The sequence below is a fragment of the Alternaria burnsii genome (genome assembly GCF_013036055.1).
Source record: "Alternaria burnsii strain CBS107.38 chromosome Unknown 744, whole genome shotgun sequence".
NCBI classification, from domain to species: domain Eukaryota; kingdom Fungi; phylum Ascomycota; class Dothideomycetes; order Pleosporales; family Pleosporaceae; genus Alternaria; species Alternaria burnsii.
In genome coordinates this window covers 422,379-442,375 of record NW_024066119.1, presented here as the reverse complement: position 1 = coordinate 442,375, position 19,997 = coordinate 422,379, and the positions used below count along the sequence as shown (strand labels likewise).

At 53.2% G+C, this 19,997-nt stretch overlaps 1 protein-coding gene across 1 annotated transcript in view; it reads left to right on the top strand.

Moving 5' to 3' along the window:
- Positions 1 to 19,997, top strand: part of GT037_008613 (uncharacterized protein) — a gene marked incomplete at both ends in the record, with an annotated part of 31,399 nt that overhangs the window by 7,880 nt on the left and 3,522 nt on the right. Inside the window, 2 exons of the mRNA XM_038933660.1 lie at positions 7 to 12,387; positions 12,430 to 19,953. Of these exons, the coding sequence (XP_038783625.1) occupies positions 7 to 12,387; positions 12,430 to 19,953 (19,905 nt within the window). The remainder of the gene's footprint in view (positions 1 to 6; positions 12,388 to 12,429; positions 19,954 to 19,997) is intronic.

Below are 19,997 nucleotides of genomic sequence, written 5' to 3'. Positions count from 1 at the left end.
ATATAGGATACTTTACACCCTCGAACCCCGCCCTCGCATGCCGATGAACAACAACCAGAACAACCGTCTTTTTTAGGCGATCGGGCAGTGGCCACGGCCACTCCAAGTCCACTGCCCGGAGGTGAGCCTGTCGATCAGGCCCACGAGGGTAGTGGCATAATCCCTGGAGATCGGCCCGAATTTCCTCTTTCAACATCAGACGATGCCCAACGCCTCACCGCCTCTGAAGACACCGACCGACCCAGAACACCACCCGAGCTGTCGTTCGAGGACAGCCGCGCGTTACTAACCCGTCTTACAGGTCTTCAACCTTGGCAATTGGAAGCTTTCCCAGACGAGCTTCCTCCCCTGCCGCTGTCTAGGCCAGGTTCGCCAACCCGATCACCAGATGTCTCGCGTCCTACTACTGCAACGTCTCAACGCCGGCTATCCTCAACTGCAGTTCCTATACGCTTTCGCAAGCCCGTTGTCCCGTCTACCACTGATCCAAGCTTAGCAACTAGTCCTGTCTCTATTGCCTCACCAACTCGTTCTCGCCATGGCAAGACCCACTCTACAGAGTTCAGAAACTCTCGCGAGTTTCGACCGCTGTATCTGGTGGAGCGCAACCGCAAAACCGATGAGATCGACGAGGTACTTCCAGCGCTCCCACCCAGTAGTGCATCTTCAGTTGTCTCCGGCGCAGACTCAGAGGAAGAGTTCGAGTCCGCTCTAGAATCGCCGTACGAGAGCGTTGGGCAATCGTCCAATGATCCATCTTATGATCCTCTAAGTGCCGTATCCGACCTCATTTCGCCTCGCTATGGAGCGGAACCTCAACAGCCTGAGGTTGCACACCGTGAGGCTGAAGAGATCGAGGAATCCGGGCAAGCTACACCGAAAGCTTCAGACTATTTTACAGGTGCGCAGGAAACGTCGTCAACATCCAGTGGTCCAAACTACGAATCACTTACTGCGGCGTTGGAACACGCAAGAGCACAAGAACAGAATGAGTCTACCGATGATGCTTTCATGTCAACCTTGACATCTCCACAGCCAGAGACGCCTCTCGATACAAGTGCCCCGCTTGACGATAGGATGATGCGTGACGTGCCTACACCTCGTGATGCTGTTTCTGCGCCATCAAGTAGCTCGACAAGACTCCAGGATGCTGCTCTTGGTGCTGTAGTGGGAGGATTGACAGCAACTGCGATGCGAAAGCGTTCCCCTTCGCCGACTAGGTCTGAGCGCGGTGATTTCAAAGACGAGGTTTCATCAGTCGGAAAGTCAAAGCAGCCTGAAATTGAGACCGCGGAAAACGTCGTCGAGCCATCACCAAAGGAAAAGGGTAAGGGTAAAGGTAAGAAGGGCAAGAAGAGTAAGAAGGCTGCCGCAGCTGAGTCTCCAATACCTGCACCGACTGAAGAAATGGTAGAGCCTTCGCCCTCTTTCAGCTTCGCTCCGACGTTCGTCGAGGACGAGAATGATTGGATCAAGAACAGGTCCGAGTCTATCGTCACAGATGATGCTACGCTTGTTGGTGAGCCTGTAGCTACACCTGCAGATGCCAAGGACTTTCGACAGAAAGTTCTGGATAGTACTGCACCGCGGAAAGACGAGTCTACTGAAGTCAGGCGCGCTACTTTTGATGACGTTCCTCAAGAAGCCGCGAGGTCAATCGAAAAAGCTGAAAAGGCAGAGACAGGGCTTGGAATATCAACCGATTTCGCCCCAGCGACATCAATATCTTCACAGGATGCGCCTGCAGAACCTAGTTCTTCTACGTCCGCCGATGGGTCAACCGCTAGGTCCATCACCGAGCCTGGCACTAAGTCTATTAATGAACCTGTTACTGAACCAGTCGTTGAGCCACCTACCGAATCAGCTACCGAGCCAACTATCGATGAGGAGGTTACGCCTCCACCAAAGGCCAAGAAGGGAAAGAAGAACAAGAAGGGAAAACGCGGTAGTAAACAAGCTGAGCCCGAACCATCGTCTTTACCCGAAATCGCACCTCAAGATGACCAGATCTTGCCTTCGTCAGAGCCACAACAGGAGACCATTAAGCGCGATATTCTTGAGCCATCTTTTGAACGCACTGAGACGAATGACAAGGTCGATGTCATGGACTTTTTGGTTCAAGAAGACGTGCCAGCCGCCTCGGCTGATGAAGCAGGGTCAAAGGAGATTGTACCTGCACCTGTCGCTTCTACGAACCCTAAAGAGCCTGAGATGCAGGTTGCAGCTGGGCCTGCTACACCCGAGCTTCAAGCTCGTCCTAGCACATCCGACGGTCCTGAACAAGCTAAGAACAAGGCCAACGTCGAGGAACAACGTCGAGCCTCCACCATCGAAGGACAATCGGGAGGATCAGGCTGGGGTTCCGGCCTGTGGGGTGCTCTCGGATGGGGCAAGAAAAAGGCGCCATCACCAACATCCTCGCCTCCATCCTCACCTAAACCCCAGTCTGCCGTCCTGGCTGCGCTGGCTGCTGCTAGAGAAGAGGCTAAACGCAAAGGATTGCCATCTCCGCCGATTGTCCCTGACAAGAAGATTGCCACAGTCGGGATCAGGCCTACTCTTTCCCGAAAGAGTACACAAGACGAACCAGCAAAGCCGCAGTTACAGCTCGAGACTGAAGTCAAAAGAGCCGCCATACCTGATCAGCGCCCAGCCGAGGCAACCCGCGATCTTGTTCAAGACGAAGCAGGCTCCACTGTCACACCCCACACTGCGTTCTTCACTGACAACGGTAAACCTTCTTTCGCATTCCCTAAGATGCCAGCGACACCTCAGAAGCAGACTTTCGATACTCCCAAGGACATTCCTGCTGTCGAAGAGAAAACTGCGTCGCAACCTGAAGAAGCCACACCGTCTACTGCCTTCTTCACAGACGATGGAAAGCCATCTTTTACATTCCCACCTGTACCTTTCATACCTGCAGCTACGTCGACGACAACAGAGTCTGAAGAATTGCCTGCTGCGAAGGAGGCAAAGAGCCCTGCTTACGTCTCCCCGCGCAGCACATTCTTTACCGACGATGGGAAACCATCATTCACCTTCCCGACGATGTCGTCTTCTCCTGCCATCGAACCCAGCTCCACAGCTAACGAAATCCCCATCACAGAACAGATCACAGCTTCTGTGGGTGCCTCACCGCTTAGCACGTTCTTCAGTGATGATGGAAAGCCTTCGTCCTCGTACCCTTCGATACCATCTGCTACTGCCGAGCAAGCTACATCGATTGGGAAGGAAACAGAGGTTCCGCGGGAACAAACGCCATCCACCTTCGTTGCGCCTCGGAGTACGTTCTTTACTGATGATGGGAGGCCATCGTTTGCGTTCCCATCAATCTCTATACCCGCTGAGCAGGCCGCCTCGAATTCCACCGACACGAAGATCGAAACGGAACAAGAATCATCTGCGTTCGTTGTACCCCGGAGTTCCTTCTTCACCGATGACGGAAAGCCACCATTCGCCTTTGGAACTGTCTCTACACCCACAGCGTCCTCGGTGTCGGTCAACAAAGGCACAGTCGTCGAAGAGAAGACTGCAGAGCCTTTATCTCTTGCTCGAAATGCTTTGTTCGCTGATGATGGGCAATTTACCAGCAAGATCTCTGACTCAGTCCCGACTGAGTCTGGTGGTTCTACCTATGATCGGATCTCGCTTGAACCTAGCTCGTCAAAGAAGAAGATCATCAAGCCGAAGAAAAAGACGACGAAGAGTAGCGTACAGGTTCCTGATCTGGACGAGCCTGTAAACACTATCAATACGACCAATGATGCTCCTGTTGGTATTGTGTCGGAAGTCTTAGACGAGCGACCAGCGACTGGGCCTATCGAGCGCCAGCTCGAAGCCGAAAGAGGTGAGGAGACTTCTATGGGAAGTGCGGTCGAGCCTCGAGGTGAACAGGTAGCACCTGAAGCTACGCCTCTTAGCGAAGAGCCGTCTGCCGTCGTTTCTGTTGAACCAGCCGTTGAGGTAAAGGAGCCAGTGGCTGCAGAATCGTCCATTCCAGCCGTTGATGAGGTCACTCCATCTGCTGGTAAGAAGAAGGCTAAGAAGAACAAGAAGAGCAAGACTGCTGAGCCCGCAATCACTGAAGCTGAGACATCGGCTGCCACGGGGCCTGTTGTACCTTCTGCTGAGCGTTCGTTTGATGCATCATGGAATCCGGCACTGCGCAGCGAGAAGGAGCCGAGTCGACAAGTCAGCGCGACACTCACAAGTGCATTGACGACTACAACCGAGGATATCTCCATCAACGAGCGCTCGACCGCGGAGACCGTGCAAGAAAGGACTGCGCCATCAGAGAGCGAGGGTTTGAAGCTCGCATCCGAAGTCACACCAACCATGGAGGAGGTTGCACATGAAGAATCCTCTCTTCCCCTGGGCTTGGCGGCTGTGACAAAACAAGAAGCACCAGCCGAGTTCGTACCCTCTGTCCAGGACGATACACCCAATACGAAGATGAGTGAGAAGAGTGGTATTCCCGCGCAGGAACCCTCACTCAATACTGTCTCTGAATTTGTCGAAGCAAGCGAGAAGTTATCTGACCAGCCGACTGCCGCCCAGGACATACACCAGTCTACCACAGTTGAGGCTGCCAACATACCTTTGCCTGACGAACAATCCGACAAAGATCTCATGCACCCTTCCGAGAAGGACACCTCTGTAGACGTTATTGAGGAGACTAAGCCGGAACTCGAATATTCGTCGGCGCCTATAGAAGCTGAGCTCCCTACTACGCCTAAAACTAAGAAGAGCAAGAAGAGCAAGCGGAAAAGTGGTATCGCGACGCCCCTGCCTGAGATCGAAGTTGCGCCTGAGCAGGTTACAGCTCCCCTTCAAACGTCTACACCGGCCAGTGAGCCGGTAGCTGTTACAGAACAACTTCTTGATCAGACCCGCGATATTGAGCGACCTCCATCGATCGAACAGGTTGATGCTGTAGAGGTTTCTCTTCCCCAGCAGAAGCTTGACGATGTAACTAATCCTGCCACTGTACCTCTTCCGACTGCTGCTTTCGACGAGGATTTGTCTACGCCATCAGAACAGCCAACAATTACAGCTGAGGCCTTTACTCCCATCGAATCGAAGACGGAGGATACCCCATCAACCCCCACTTCGAAGAGAGACAAGAAGAAGAAGGGCAAGAAGACCAAAGATGTCAAACCCTCCGTGGAGGAGGTCTTTACGCAAGAGGAAAGTGCTAGTGTCGAGCCAAGCGTGGAGCAAGAGAACACGAATAGAGAGATCGACCAAGACGAGGCCACTATCGCTGTACAAGCGCCAGTAGAGCTCAAAGATGGGATTCAGGATGTTGATGCGAAGGATTCGGATGCCGAGAAGGCCGGACCGGTTGTTCTCGAAGAGCAGCCACAGCTCGACGTTATCATTGATCAGGCACCCAAAGAGGGACCCGCGGAGCACACCAACGATATTCCCCAAAAGATCCAGCCAACGCATCTTGGGCCAGATAATTCATCGGCAGCTAAACCAAGCCAGGTCGCAGATCTAGTGTTTGATGACGTTGTGGATGTACCTTCTTCTAAGAAAGACAAGAAAAAAAAGAAGGGCAAGAAGGCAAAGATTTCGGTTGAGGAGCCCAGTACACCGATCCTCGAGGAACAACCAGAGTTAGAGGATGTTCAAGCTCGCCCTGTTGTCGCCGCTTCCCAACCTGCGATGGAACAGTCTGTACAACAGGCGGCAAAGTCGGAGCCTATCGTTAACGACGTGATCCCTGTGCAAGAGGAGTTCAACTCGGAGACCCTACAGCCTTCCACTGAGAGCGCAATCCCCGTCATTCCGGAGCAATCGGAATCGCCACAGCCTGTAACGGTCATAGATGAAGAAGTCAAAACATCCTCGAAGGATAGCAAGAAGGATCAGGCCGATGAGGATGTATCAAGCGTTCCACCCATTGTTGCTCAGCGCGAGTTGGGGCTTCAGGCAGAAGTCGCTGGAAGTCAAGACCTTCCTGAAGCGATACATGAACCGCAACAGGAAACAAGATCCACTCGCGGAGCATTGGACGATGCTCTCCCTGAACCTATGGTCGGTTTTGAGTCAACTCCAGGAGTCACCGAAACGCAGTCCACCTTTGATGATTCAACTATCTCGCAAGTGGCTCCAGTCGAAGAGCATTTACAATCTGCTACGCTACTGGAAGAAGAGCCTACAACGCCACCGAAAAAGTCCAAGAAGAAGAAAGCCAAAAAGAGTAAACCAGTCGAGATCGAACCCACATCTGCCGACATAGCCGGTGTGAAAGCGGAGACTGAGCCTTCTATCGAAGCCGCTGGATCCGGACCAATCGCAGATCACATTCCGGCTACGTCTCCTAAGCCACTTGAACAGCCCCAGGTCGAGTCCCAAGTGACACAGAGTGACCGAGCACTCGATGTTTCTCCCGAGCTACCTGTAGAGTCAGTCACGGAAGTTTCTCAGCCTTCACTCCCTGCCGAGGATCCCCCACGCGAGCCATCACAAGAGACACTGGCTATTGAACCAGAGACAGTGCCTCTTTCAGAAACGCCTGCCAGAGAGATCGACGAGCCCATCGCAGATGATCAGCTTGCTACGCCATCTAAAAAGAGCAAGAACAAGAAGGCTAAGAAGGGAAAACCGACCGAAACCGAGCCAAGTACGCCTGTTGCTGAAGTAGCTACTTCTCAGCCTGACCCATTCACGAACTCCGCCCAACCTGAGCAACCCATAGCTGAATCCGTTCCTTCAGCACAGGCTGAGCCCGCTAAGTCAGAGCAAGCTGCGTCATTTGCTGAGCTTGTAGCTCTTCCCGACACCGATGACAAAGATCTGGAAGAGCCGGTAGTCCCCGAAGTTGAGGTTCCTGAGGATGTCCCAGTCGTCCATGAAACTTTTGCGGACATCTCTGATAACGCTGCTGGCACACAGCAGGAGATCACTCGAGATCATATCGTCCCTACGTCGCCCACGCAGCCTGCTCTAGAAGCCGAGCCAATCTCTAAGAAGAGCAAGAAGAAGGGTAAAAAGGGCAAATCCATTGATACCGCTGAGCCTAGCACACTGGTTGATGAGGACCCAGCACCACAATTCGATATCCCTTCCGAGCCTTCCCAAGATGCCAAACGCACCGAGGATGATGTGCCGCTGCCGCAGGAGAGCTCCAGGGAAATCCCATCGATTTCGTCGAAGGAGGTGCAAGCAAATGAGGATGCCACCCAGGATGTCGAGCTCCAACAGGACTCAGCGACACTTAGACACGAGCCTATCACCGACGATACTGCTACAGCTGTCAAGCCTGATGTTACATCTAGTCCTGTTACGCAAGATCCTATTGATCAGCACCACACCGACATCTCAGCGCTCAAACCCGAGCCTGGCGATGTGTCTTCTGATAAGCCAACTGGCTTCGTTGCTGATGTCGCTACTCCGGTGACACCTCTCCGATCCAGCTTTACGGGTGAGCAGCCTGTACTAGACACTCCCGCTGGCCCAATCGCTGAGACGGATCGTGCTCTGGTAGCTGACCAGTTTACACAACCCGTTTCATCTGCCGTACCACTTGATGACGTTGCACCACCTAACAAAGCAGTCGCCGACGCTCCGCGTGCCGAAGAAACGGTGCAAGACGAAGATGCTCCTAGCACGCCCAAGAAGAACAAGAAAAAGAAGAAGGCCAGAAAGGGAGCATCGGCTTCCGAGCCTGAGACTCTTGTTGCCGAGTCTGTGCCAATCACTTCCGAGACCACTATCGCAGCAACTGAGGAACCAACCACTCAAAACGTTGTTCGTGAGCCTAGTGCCACTGAACTTCTGCCAGAGCATATTGAGGCTTCTACTGCCGAGCAGGATGTCATCACTTCCACGATACCCACCCAGTTCCAGGAAGACGCCCAACCGATTGTTGTTGGACAAATGCGCGACGAGCCCATCCCGGAGCAAGGCGTTGAGGCTGCACCGCTCTCGAACGAAGACAAGAAAGGCCAGGAAGCTAAAAAGGCCGGAGTCAAGAGTGAGGCGCCCAAGAAATCTTCTACGCCTGCCGAGGCTAAGATGCGAGCTTTCGTAGAACCAACTATCGAAGAGCCAGTCGCGTCCAATGCTCATCGAAAATCTACAGAAGAATCTGTCGTTGAGACACAGACCGTTCCCGAGACTGCATCTCCGATATTGACGCCAGTGGATAGTAACATTCAAGACGATGTACCTCCATCCGCGTCGCCGGCTGAACATGTCATCGCCAGTACCCCGGACGATCCCACACCTGTGCCCAGAGACCAAGAAGACGCCATGGTTACACAGTCTGATGTTGTCGCATCCACAGCTGAGCAGAAGCAAGCGGAGGAGACAGCTTCCAAGAAGAGCAAGAAGAAGGCTAAAAAGGACAAACGTGCTTCTGTCGCTGAAGACCCGATCCTGCACCCTGAGCCATCGGCGTCGTTACCCGAAACTACTGCAGAAGCACCATCGACTTTTGTCGAAGTTGCAGAATCTGCAAGAGCAACTACCTCAAGCAAAGAGCCCAATCTCGACATTACGCCCGCCTCGAATGTGTTTGTCGAACGTGATACCGTTTCCGATGCCACAGCTCCACCCGTTTCTGAAGCAACTATCGTAGAGAAAGACGAAACGCTAGCATCCGACGAGCCAAGTCAGCAGATGCCAACTATCGATGCACTCGTGCCTGAGGAACCCAACATAGTAGATGCCACAGAAGAAGCTGCCGCGCCTCTCTCGAAGAAGGACAAGAAGAAAGCTAAGAAGGCCAAGCGCGTTTCAACCACCCAAGAGCCTACTTCTATTCCGCCCACTTCCGTTGAGGAAAAGGATGAGCCGGTGCTGGAACAGCAGATCGAGTCCACGACTCCAGCTACTGAGGGACTTATCTCTGAAACCCCTGTCAGTGAAGAAACGCCAATTACCCTTCCCGATATTGCTGAAGAGCGGACAACGATGCCTGCATCTGTCCAAGAGCCCGCTGCGACACTTTCGCCTATTTCTGAGGTGCCTATTCAAGTCGAAGCTGCGCCAGAGGCCGCAGGGCCTGTTTCGACGAAAGACGAGAAGAAGGCGAAGAAGCCAGAGCGCGAATCTATTGTTGATGCTATCTCAGTCGAGACGCCAGTAGAGAAGTCCCAAGAACGCTCTCTTGATACTGTTGCTGCGAGCGTCGAGCAACAGCCTTCCGAAGTCGCATCAGCCGAGCTTAATGCAACATCTGCTATTGTTGAGGGGTCCAACAAGGACGAGACCTCTTCCGGCGTACCGACCGAAGACAAGCGAGTTCCTTCGACTTCTGTTGTGGAAGGAAAGTCATCTGACGCAGTAGTAACTGAGCTACCTTCTAGAATTGTCCCGACCGAGGGTCCTGCCGAAGAGCCCACAACATCTTCGATCACTGATGAGCCGGTAAAGCTTTCCAAGAAGGAGAAGAAGAAGAAGAAAGCGAAGAAGAACAAGCAAGGTTCAGTCGCAGAAGCTGAGCCATCCGTTCCTCCCACTCCAATCGATGAGCCTGTCAAAGAGCTTGCGGAAGAAGTCAACGATGATGCCGTTGTCGATCAAGAGCCTAAAGCACCAGTTGTCGAGCAGACAGAGGCCTCGGTTGGTGTACGCGCACCCTCCGAAGAAGTAGCAGCATCTGTACCTGTCGCAGAACAGATTCCCTCGAAGGCCACACAAGAAGAGGATACTGTGTCGTCAAAGAAAGAGACGGAGAAAGTGGAGAAAGCAGCTGAGCAAACTTCCACCGCCGTGGCCACATCTTCTAAACCTCTTGTTTCCACTGAGGCGCCGACCCAAACAGCTAACCCACCTTTGGATGAGCTGCCTTCTGCGGAGCTGCCTGAAGAGACAATTGACACTGCAACCACCGAGGCGCTGCAAACAGAGGTCATAGACTCGGCTGCGCCAGCTGCCGTTGCTGAGAAGGGAACTGAAAGCGAGGGGCTGATCACCAGCGATGATGGAAACGTTCTCACAGAGGGCACGCAATCCATCATCCCACGTGCGGCTGAGACTGCTATATCAGACGTACCAACTATGCCTAGCACCGGAGCTCTCCGTAAAGATGCCAAGCAAGACGATGAGCAAGAGCCAGAAGACTGGGCTGGACTATCGAAGTCGCAAAGAAAGAAGATGAAGAAGGCCAAACGCGCGTCGGCTGTTGGAAGTGAACAATCTGAGTCTGCAACGCCAGCTGAAGGTTTACTCAACGACCCTACTTCTGAGTCTCAACTAGCCGATAGTCAAGCAGCTCAAGAGCCCACCGACGAGCACAAACTGACAGATGCGTCCCGCCAGTCCACCGTTCCAGGTGAGGCATCCACTGGTGAGACAAAGCAGGTCGAAGAGCAGCTTGAACCATCTACTGTGACCAGTGAGCCAACAGCCGACCCAACGCCAGCTGAAGAACAAGCCACTATCGTCGCTACCCCAGAGCAACCTCCAGGCGACCCCAAGCCACCAGACAAAGAGCCAGATCCGCTTTCACCTTCTTCCAAGAAGGATAAGAAGAAGGCGAAGAAGCAAGCTAAGAAGGCGGTGCCTTTTTTAGCGGATGAGACGCCTGAGGCAGCCAACTCTGATACTCAGCCGTCTCTGTCGATCCCTACACTTTCGGAGACCCAACTACCTTTCTCGGGGATACCGACATCCTATCCCCAGCCTTTTACGAATAATGAGCTTGTTGATGATAATGATGTGAAGATTGAGGATGCAAGGGAGGAGGGTGGACATGAGGAGGAGAAAAAAGAGGAGGATTTCAAATATGAGGTGGCGAAAAGGGTAGTGGATGATGTACAAGATCAAGGGGTAGGTGAGAGACAAGAGGAGCAGATGGAAGATGCTAGAGCTGAAGCTGGCAAGCAAAAGCCTGCGGTCGTGAAGGAAGAGGTCCCAGAGACCATGACTACAGAGCCGAGCGTTGCTGGATTGGAACCAATGGCTGTCGAGCAGCAAGCTGCGCCGATTCCTTCGCAAGAGCCTGCAGCTGCCGAAGTTGATGCTGCAGCGTCGGAGATCGAGAAGCCAACACTCGCTGTGGAAGAACTTGCGCCGGAGCCAACCATTCTGGACATATCCACAGTTGTAGAATCATCTCGAGCTGTGGATGTCGAGCCAGCAATCACGCCAGAAGTCCCTACTGCCCTAGAGCTGCCACAGCAACACGTTTCCGCTCCATCGGACTCTGTGACAGACCAGCCGACTGTTCTTCATCCACAAGAAGGGACTGAGAACATTGTGGAAGAAGCTAGTTCTACATCGACTGCACAGCCATCGCGTCTACCTGACGAGACCAATGATGTGGCCGCTCCTTCTAAGAAGAAAAAGAAGAACAAGAAAGCTAAGCGCGTATCCACTGCCGAAGAACCGGAACAGCAGACTGGACTTCTCAAACCTGAGCAAGACATTACGGACAACTTGAGCGAGAGTATCGCAGCTCCAGAACCCAAGGAGCCAATCGCTTCTACCATTGAGGATGTCCAACCTCTGGAGGATTCCGTACTCGTCGAAGACAAGGCGGTAGTAAACACTCCCGAGCCGGAGGCTGATGCGAAGCCCGCTGATGAGGAAATTACCTTCAATGACGGTCAGGCAGTCGCCGATATCCACGAGTCTGGCCTTTCGCCAGTCCCGGTAGAAGAGCGCCAGGACGTGCTTGCACAGCTCGACACTTCCACACCTGTGCTTGGTTTCGATAACGAGCTAACTAGCGCGGAATCTATAATCAAGGACACGGATCGTGTAGTTGGTGGCATCGAACAGCCTGTAACTGCTGCTTCGGAAGCTGAGCAAACACGAGAGCCACAATTCAATGAGCCTATTTCTCCTAAGAAGAGTAAAAAGAAGAGTAAGAGGGCCAAGCAAGCGTCTAGCATGATTGCGCCTGCCGAGACTAGTTTTGAGGTTCAGCCTTTACAACCGGAGGGACCGCCTTCGGTACAGCTCGAACCAACGCAGACGGCGTCTGAACCGGTTACTGAGCTTGAAGTATCACGTGAGATGCCTGTTTCTGATCAACACAAGGATACTCAACCATCTGTCACTTCAATTAGCAATACGCCAGCTGATGTGATGGTGACTGTACCAGAGGAACCCACTTCCACGCTTCTGGAGGAGGTACTACAGCTTCCGCTAGCCGACATCAAACGCGAAGCACCTACCGAAGCTCAAGAGGTTGTATCTGACTCATCGGCGGTATCGCAGCCTGCTTTGCAGACTTCTGGTGACATACAGTTGCGCACCGAGGAGCTTCCGGTACCATCGCCGTCAAAGAAAGACAAGAAGAAGATCAAGAAGGCGAAGAAGGAAACTGACACTACAACACCTGCCGAAGACGTTGTTTCGGAACCACCACACGATCCAATCACCGAAGCCGTACCTGCTCAACAAAGCCAGGAGGTTGCTGAGCTAGTCCCTGAATCAACGACATTTGAAAACGTACTTGTATCAAAGCCAGATGATGTTGAGTCGGCTTCAGAGAGCAGAGCCGTTGAGCCGACAATATCTGTCGATTTCCAGGTACCCGTCACTCAAGATCCTCAGGAGCTGTCAAATCCTACAGAACCACAGCCCGAGCTAGAGGTGGCTGCTGAACTTGTTCAAGTTGCTTCTCAAGTACCATCGCTCGAAGACCGTACTATCGACCCGCCAGCTGAGACAGTCGATGATATGCCGGTTGCAGTATCTGATCTCGAGATCCCGCCGCATAGCCAGATGGAGCAGCTTTCGACCCCTACTGCAGAACAAGAGTCTTCGCTTAGTTTAGTTGACGCCGCACCTTTGTCCAAGAAAGACAAGAAGAAAGTCAAGAAGGCGAAAGCGAAAGCTTTGGGTAGGGACACACCCGTCAATGAAGATATAGTCGAACCCAAGGCTGAAGCCGCACAAGATGTCAGCACTCGCAGCAACGAGCCAATTATCCAGGACGCACTGACTGACGCGCCTTACGACGAAGCCGTGGCCGAGATACCTGCGCTCCCAGTAAACCAAGAACCTTCACTCAATGATAGCGCTCTCCAATTGCTTCCGATGCAGCTCGCCAAGGAGGAAATCACGAAGTCTGGTTCTACGACGCCTTCCACGGAGAACGTCCCATCCGTTCCACCGGCTGTCACCCTAGAGTCTATTGTTGAGCAATCGAACAAAGACGAGCAAGTCCCTACAACGCAAGATGCCTCGGTTGCACGAGAAATCTTGATTGACGAGCCGACTGAGGAAGCTGTCAGCTACGATGCGTCAGTTCCTACTGCCGTGCCAGCACTCATCGAAGAGCAGCCCATAAATGTACCAGCAGTAGCCGTTGAATCTCAAGCGAAGGAGCCAGCATTGCCAACGATCTCGAAGAAGAAGAAGAGCAAGAAGAGCAAGAAGACAGATGTCATGACGCCAACAATCGAAGCTCTACCCGCAGCTGAGTCTGACAGCACTATCACAGCTACTGGTGGCGTAGTGCCTCTTACAACCGAGGCTCGTGTCTCTTTCGCACCAGTCGTGGATGAGCAGCCCAAGATAGAGGAAGCTGCAACTCAACCGGAGGATCTTCCACTGCAGGAGACAACTGTCACTACACCTGCCACTGAGACTGCGCTTGCAGCTAGCGAACAAGATTTAGTGCCACAGACAGCGATTCTGAAAGAAGCCAAGAGTGAGACAGACATGCGGGAGTCGGTTCCTGAACGCAAGCTGAGCAAGAAAGAGCGAAAGAAGGCACAGAAGCAGGCTGCTGCTCTGGTTGATGAATTCAAGGTTGACAGTGAGCCTGCCGTCGAGCCTTCCATCGAGCTGTCCACCGACTATGCGTCAGCAGAACCATCACCTCTGGCTGATGTTCTCGACACCACTTTGGTTGAATCTACACAAGACCCCACCCTAATGGCTCGAGATCCTGTCGTCGGGCGCGAGGCTTCTCGCGACGTATCCGAATCTGTACGAGAGGATCCAACCGTAAGGACGAGCGAGTCATTGCCTGAAGTCGCAGAAGTAGAGAGCGTGGTTTCCGTGACTCCCAAAAAGGGCAAGAAGGCTAAGAGAGACAAGAAGAGTGCGGCCCAGCCTGTTGTTATCGATGTCGCAAATGAACCCGTCAGCGAAACCTCTGAACTTCCTGGACAGACAAAAGCATCGGAACCGCTCGAGATCGAGCCTATCACTACTGGCGGACCACAGTCTACCGATTCAAAGGATCCAGAGGAAACCGTTCAGGACACGGAGCAGCCAGTGATGATTCTGATTGACGAGCCATCGAAGATGGCAACAAAAGCTGAGGGTGAGCCTCTTCCTGCCGTCAGCGATGCTCCGGAATCCGCCGAACAGCCTAGAACATCAACTGCATCACAAGAGATGGATATCGCAGTGCTGCCGAACAGCGTCCCATCAAGCTTTTCTGAGGTGCAAGACAGTTCTGTTCCTCAAGTTCAAGCATCATCGCCATCGAATGCGAAGAAATCCGAGCAAAAGCCCTTGCAAGAGCCGTCCTCGGATTTCCCAACTGTCGCGCCGGCTATTGTGGACCTCAAATACCAGACCGAGGAAGTTGAACCACTTCCCAAATCTTCCACATCTCAGCCCGTCAATGAGGCAGCTCGCAGATCGCAAGCGACCCGAGAGGTGACAAACGACCGTAGCGATATTGTGAAGGACCTAACTGAAGCGTCAGCTGAGCCCGTTACTATCTTGGATGAAAACAGGGATGAGCCAAAGGTATCATCAGAAAACACCGATGCCCAGCCGAGTATCGTCGAGCCATCCAATCTAGAGGCACATATCCCATCTCCATCAATCATCACAGAGGAAGTGTCCTTTGAAACTCCTAGCTCCACTGCATACGACAAGGAGGTCTCGCCTGTAATCCCCACTGATGCCTCGATCTACCACAATGACAGTTTACCTACGAATACCGAGGTCACAAAGGATATCGAACGACCTACGACACCAATCGTAGGGAAGGTACCGACCGTCACTGAGGCTGATGAAGACCAAGTATCTCATGTCTTCGATGCGGCTCCTGAAGAGACCCAGCGAAGCCTTGATGAGCAGCAGCCTATCGAACCCACCGACTCTTTCACTGCACACCATGGAGCGGGTCCTGTTACTCAAGACGATGATGTTCCACCAAACGAGCTATCACCCTCCCTCAAGGCGATTCAAGATGATGCTGCTGAACTGCGACTTCGTGCCGAAGCCCTCGACGCAGAGCTCGCCACACAAAGAGACGCTGACAAGTTCTCTGCCACTGAGCCGACTTCTATATTAGATCTGGTAAGAAGGCTTACAAAGAAGGATAAAGAAGAGGCAAAGAAAAGCAAGGGCGATTCTGGTACTCTATCGACGACTCCTGCGACCCGAACTGAGGTTGCGGTAGAGACGAAGGAGGGCTCCAGAATGCCTGCACCTGTTTCTGCGCCTACTCTAGTGGAGGAGCAGGTCATTGAGGAGACGGGAGCTGTTGGCACATCAATTCCAGTAGAGGAGAGCCTCGTCCCGACCGATGTGCCTTCCCGCAACCTGAGCAAGAAAGAAAAGAAAAAGGCCAAGGCTAACGGACCTGCGATCAGCTTTGATGAGCTTCACGACACACCAACGCAATCGAGCGTGCAGATCGGCGATATCCCAAAGCCAGCCATCGAGCAGCCAAGGGAAGATTTACAAGTTGCCACTGAACCTTCAGCTAGCGCCACCATATCAGACGACACTCTCCAACCCACCCCGCCCATGGATATTGAGAGAATGGGCCCTATCGAGCCAGCCACAGCCGAAACCCTAGCTCCGTCCGCCGTCACTGAGGACATGCAAGAAACCAATGCAGAAGATGAGCCAGTGCTGTCGAGGAACCTTGACAAGAAAGACAAGAAGGAGTTCAAACAAGCTATCGAGTTCCAAGATACGCCAGTGAATTTGTCCCAGGATATCTCTTCCGCTACTGTGGCTGAATCTCAAGAGGTAGCTTTACCTGATTATGGGGTAGCTGCTCCATCTCTAGCACCTGTCGTCGAGAAATCCCCCATGTTGAGCATTGAGACACCTAGTGAGCTCGCTGTGGAAGAACTTGTCGCTGCGCCGCAGACATCAAGCCAAGATGAGGAAACACGAATTGATACCTCAATCGTCGTGCCAACAGAGACAATCAAAGATACTCTGCCGCTAGTGGCTCCCGAGCAACAAAAGATGACCATCGATGAGTCACCCGTTCCATCTCAGGAGCTTAGCAAAAAGGACAAGCACAGAGTCAAACAAGACGCACTAGCCGCGCAGGACCTTGAAGCATCCGCCACGAGGGATGTATCGCTTCCCGAAGCCAGCGAGCCGGCTGCTATATCACGACTGCATGCGGAGCCAGGTGTCAAGATCACTGAAGTTCTTCCAGAACCTATCTTGACCAACTACACCGATTCTACACATGTCTCAGAGAGCACCCAGGAGCGAGAACAAGAGCTTGCGACTGTTCCTGCTTTAGCAAGTAAAGAGACCAAGAAGGACAAAGAGAAGAGCGAAGAGGATGTGGGAAAAGCCGAAGAAGTTCGAGACGAAGAGCCGCTGGTCAATCCATTAGAACTCATTGGCACTCAGCTCCTAGTCCCCATAGACGCCCCAGTTGATCCCATTGAAGACGCGCCTGTCGCACCGGTAACCGAAAGTCAGCGTGACCTACCTTCAGAGGTCGAACCCCAAGAGATCATCGTCCCGGATGGCAACGCAGAGGAGCATTTGAGTGCCGAGTACCCAACGATCGAAGCTACGCCTAAGGCCGAAACAACCACAAGGAACAACAAAAAGCAGAGGCGCAAGTCAATGATCGCTACCACGTTTTCGGAGGGGCCGGCCAATGTTACACCTACCGGTCCAGTCGAAGAGAGAGTTGCCATGCCTGAAGCAAACATCCTGTCGAGAGTTACATCGAATTCTCGCCAGAGGGAGACTCAAAATGGCATACCTCCTGCGGAAAACACGACCACAACGCCATCAGCGTCCGAGCCGAATGTCGAAGAAGTTCCTAACAAGCTTAAGGGTATGCATTCTAGATCCATATCCGACGTTTCAACCGCTGGTGCTCAATTCAGAGCCACCGAACCCGACCATACTCCTCAGCAACCACTGTTGCACAAGAAGTCGTCCAAGAAGCACAAGCTAGCAGCGTTGTTCGAGCGCGGCGCATCGCAGGATGGCCCTAGCGCGGAACGTAACTTGCGCAGGGAAGGTTCTGGCAGTGTCAGAAATCTCGCCGAACGATACGAGAGTCAGTCTCGATCTGTCACACCCGTTCTACCCCCATCTCCTGAGAAGCGTTGTCTATCTCGATCGGTTACGCCGGTCCTACCTCCATCGCCTGAGAAGCGCCACGTAGCTAGAGTTGCGTCCCGTAGTCAACTTGGCTTGGCGTCGCCAGTTCGATCGGATTCGAAGTCGCCAGCAAGAGAGATAGACTTCGCTGCCACCGTGGCCGCCAGTTTGCAAGAGTCTGGTTTCGACCCTGGATATGTCATCAACGACAAGTCATTCCATCGCTCGAACTCTATCTCAGGAGCTCGCGATATCACACCAGATGACGACATTACCGCCGCAAAAGAGAGAGCCAGTAGATCTCGGCTCGGAAGCTTAAGCCGTTCTTCATCGGTCTCTGGCTCTCCAAAACTGCGGCCGACGCAGCCTACTGGGCCCGATGTCTTACCACCTATCGAAGTGGCAATGGCACCTACGGACACCGTATCGTTCGATCCCCTAGACGTGCTCAATGACCCTGCTTTTGCAGCGCGAAAGTCACCCCCCGGTGTTCTTGAGGAGGCTGATCCTGATGAGTTGGCTGGGTCTTCAAGTCTCAGAAGAACCAAGGGCAAGAAGAGACGTCATCCCCTACCAGAGACACCAGTAGATGTCGGTAAGATAAGCACAAAGGACACTGGGGTCGCACAGACCAAACAAGGCAAGAAGTCAACGAAGGACATGGAACAAGCTCCACGTCAGCAAGACGGTGTTGAGTATGCAGCTGCAGAGACTCCGGCGATTGAGGCTCTTCCAAATGTGCCTCTTGCTGTTGAGACTCCAGTTGACTCCACGGTCCGCGAGGTTGAGCCTGCCCGGTCCATGCCTCACGCGTCGACCACTACTGCTGTCCTTCCGGACGTACCAGCACAAGCAACAAACGTATCAGCCACACCTACTGAACTCGACGAGGTACACTCAAGTAGGCGAGATAAGAGGGCAAAATCAAAAAAAACAGTCACAGAAGAGCAACCTGCAGGCAAGGAGGACAGCCCAGTCTTACCTGTGACATTCGATCAGGAGCCCCGCTCACTGACCGCTGAAGAGCCGAGGGAGTACCCATTTCCCCAAGTGGTGTCACAGGAAATCTTGAAGCAGTCGAAGGAGGAAACACACAAGCAGGAGTTGGAGAAAGAGAGGGATATGAACTCGTGGGCACCATCGCCAAAACAGAAGGGCAAAAAGAGCAGGAATGTTCAAGAAAAGGTTGATGAGGAGTCTACGACCAGGATGAGAGACGCACTACCAGCTGAGGCACGAACTGCCGATCGTGAAGTTCACAAACGCAGAACACATCCTGTATCTTTTGACGACGAGCGACCCGACGAAAAGCGCCTACACACATTGAAGTCCACTCGAGAGCCTCAATTTGCCAGTGAGAGGTCGGCATCGCCGTCGCGCTTTGTCGTGCCAGAGCTCGCACATCTTGAAAAGCACTCCGATGAGCGTATGCCTAGTACAGGCGACGCTCAATCGTCGACCCGTGTTGTAGGACCAGCTCATGAGCCATCGTGGTCCTTTGCCGGAGTTCAAGACAGGGTCGACCAAGCCACCACCAAGGCTCAGCCGGAGCAGCCTATCGAAACAGTACCACGTAAACTGAGGCGTTCGAAGGAACCGAAAACTCCTCTAAGCGCACCAAAACGTTCGATCGCAACTGATCATGATACGGACAGCGCTGCTTTGCCAACGCACCCAATGACTCTAGGCACGCCCACCACAAGCGACGAGTACGCCACGAAGGAGCGATCCTCCCATCTTTTCGATTCTTCGCCATCTACGCGCGCATATGGCACTTCACCAGCAGCAGCACCGCAAACGCCTGCTCATGATACCCACATGGTCGTTGAAACTCCGTTAAAAGATGTTAGCGGATCGTCGCGGGCAGGCAAGAAACCGCGCGTCGAGTCGCACCACGGCCGGGCATCGCCTACTAAGGAACTCACACAAAAGGAGCCATACCAGTCCTTGTTTGGAGATCCGAATGAGAAGAAGAGCGAGACCCTTTCATCGAATATCGCAAAGCCTGAACGGACTAGCACTCCAGGCGCAAAGCAGCTTGAATCTATCACAGAAGTCAGTCCAGATGACACCACCACAAAAAAGAAGTCACGGTCAGCAGCCGATGTGGGTGTGTCTGGTCGAGGACTGAAGTCAGCTCGTCGCACTGAGAGTCTCAGGCAACTTTCTGATCGTCTAAGATCACCTCCGCCTAGCACACCAACACCTACAGGTCGCCGGAGTGTGCAATCCACAGTCGAGAATGTAGGCGGAAGAGACTCGCCATGGCAACAGGTCAACGAAAGCATCGATCGAACCATGGCCCTCAGTCCCGCGCGCCGTATGCCACGATCATCCCCAAGCGCAGACCCATTGAAGCAGCACATTGCTGAGCAGCGGTCACCTAGTGTCCAAAGTCAACGCTCTCTGAGCAATATCGCAAGATTGAGGTCTCCCGACCAAGAGCGGCCTATGAGCTCTTTGAGTAACCATTCGGAGCGTTCGTTGCGAAGAGTAGACCGGCAAACGTCAGGTGACCTGAGATCAGCCTCGAGGCTTGGCGCGGCCAGTGCGCAAGACGCTAAGAGCGTGCAACCTAATCTCTCAAGCACGGCGCTCGCGGCAGGAGCAGCAGCCATCGCAGGTATCGCCGCCCCACCGGTTTACGACCCAGTCCGGGGTACAGGTAGAGGTCGCCGGACCAGTATGGCTGAAACCTTTGTAAGTAGTCTGATCTTGTTGTAAAGCTCGTTTCCTGTTACTGA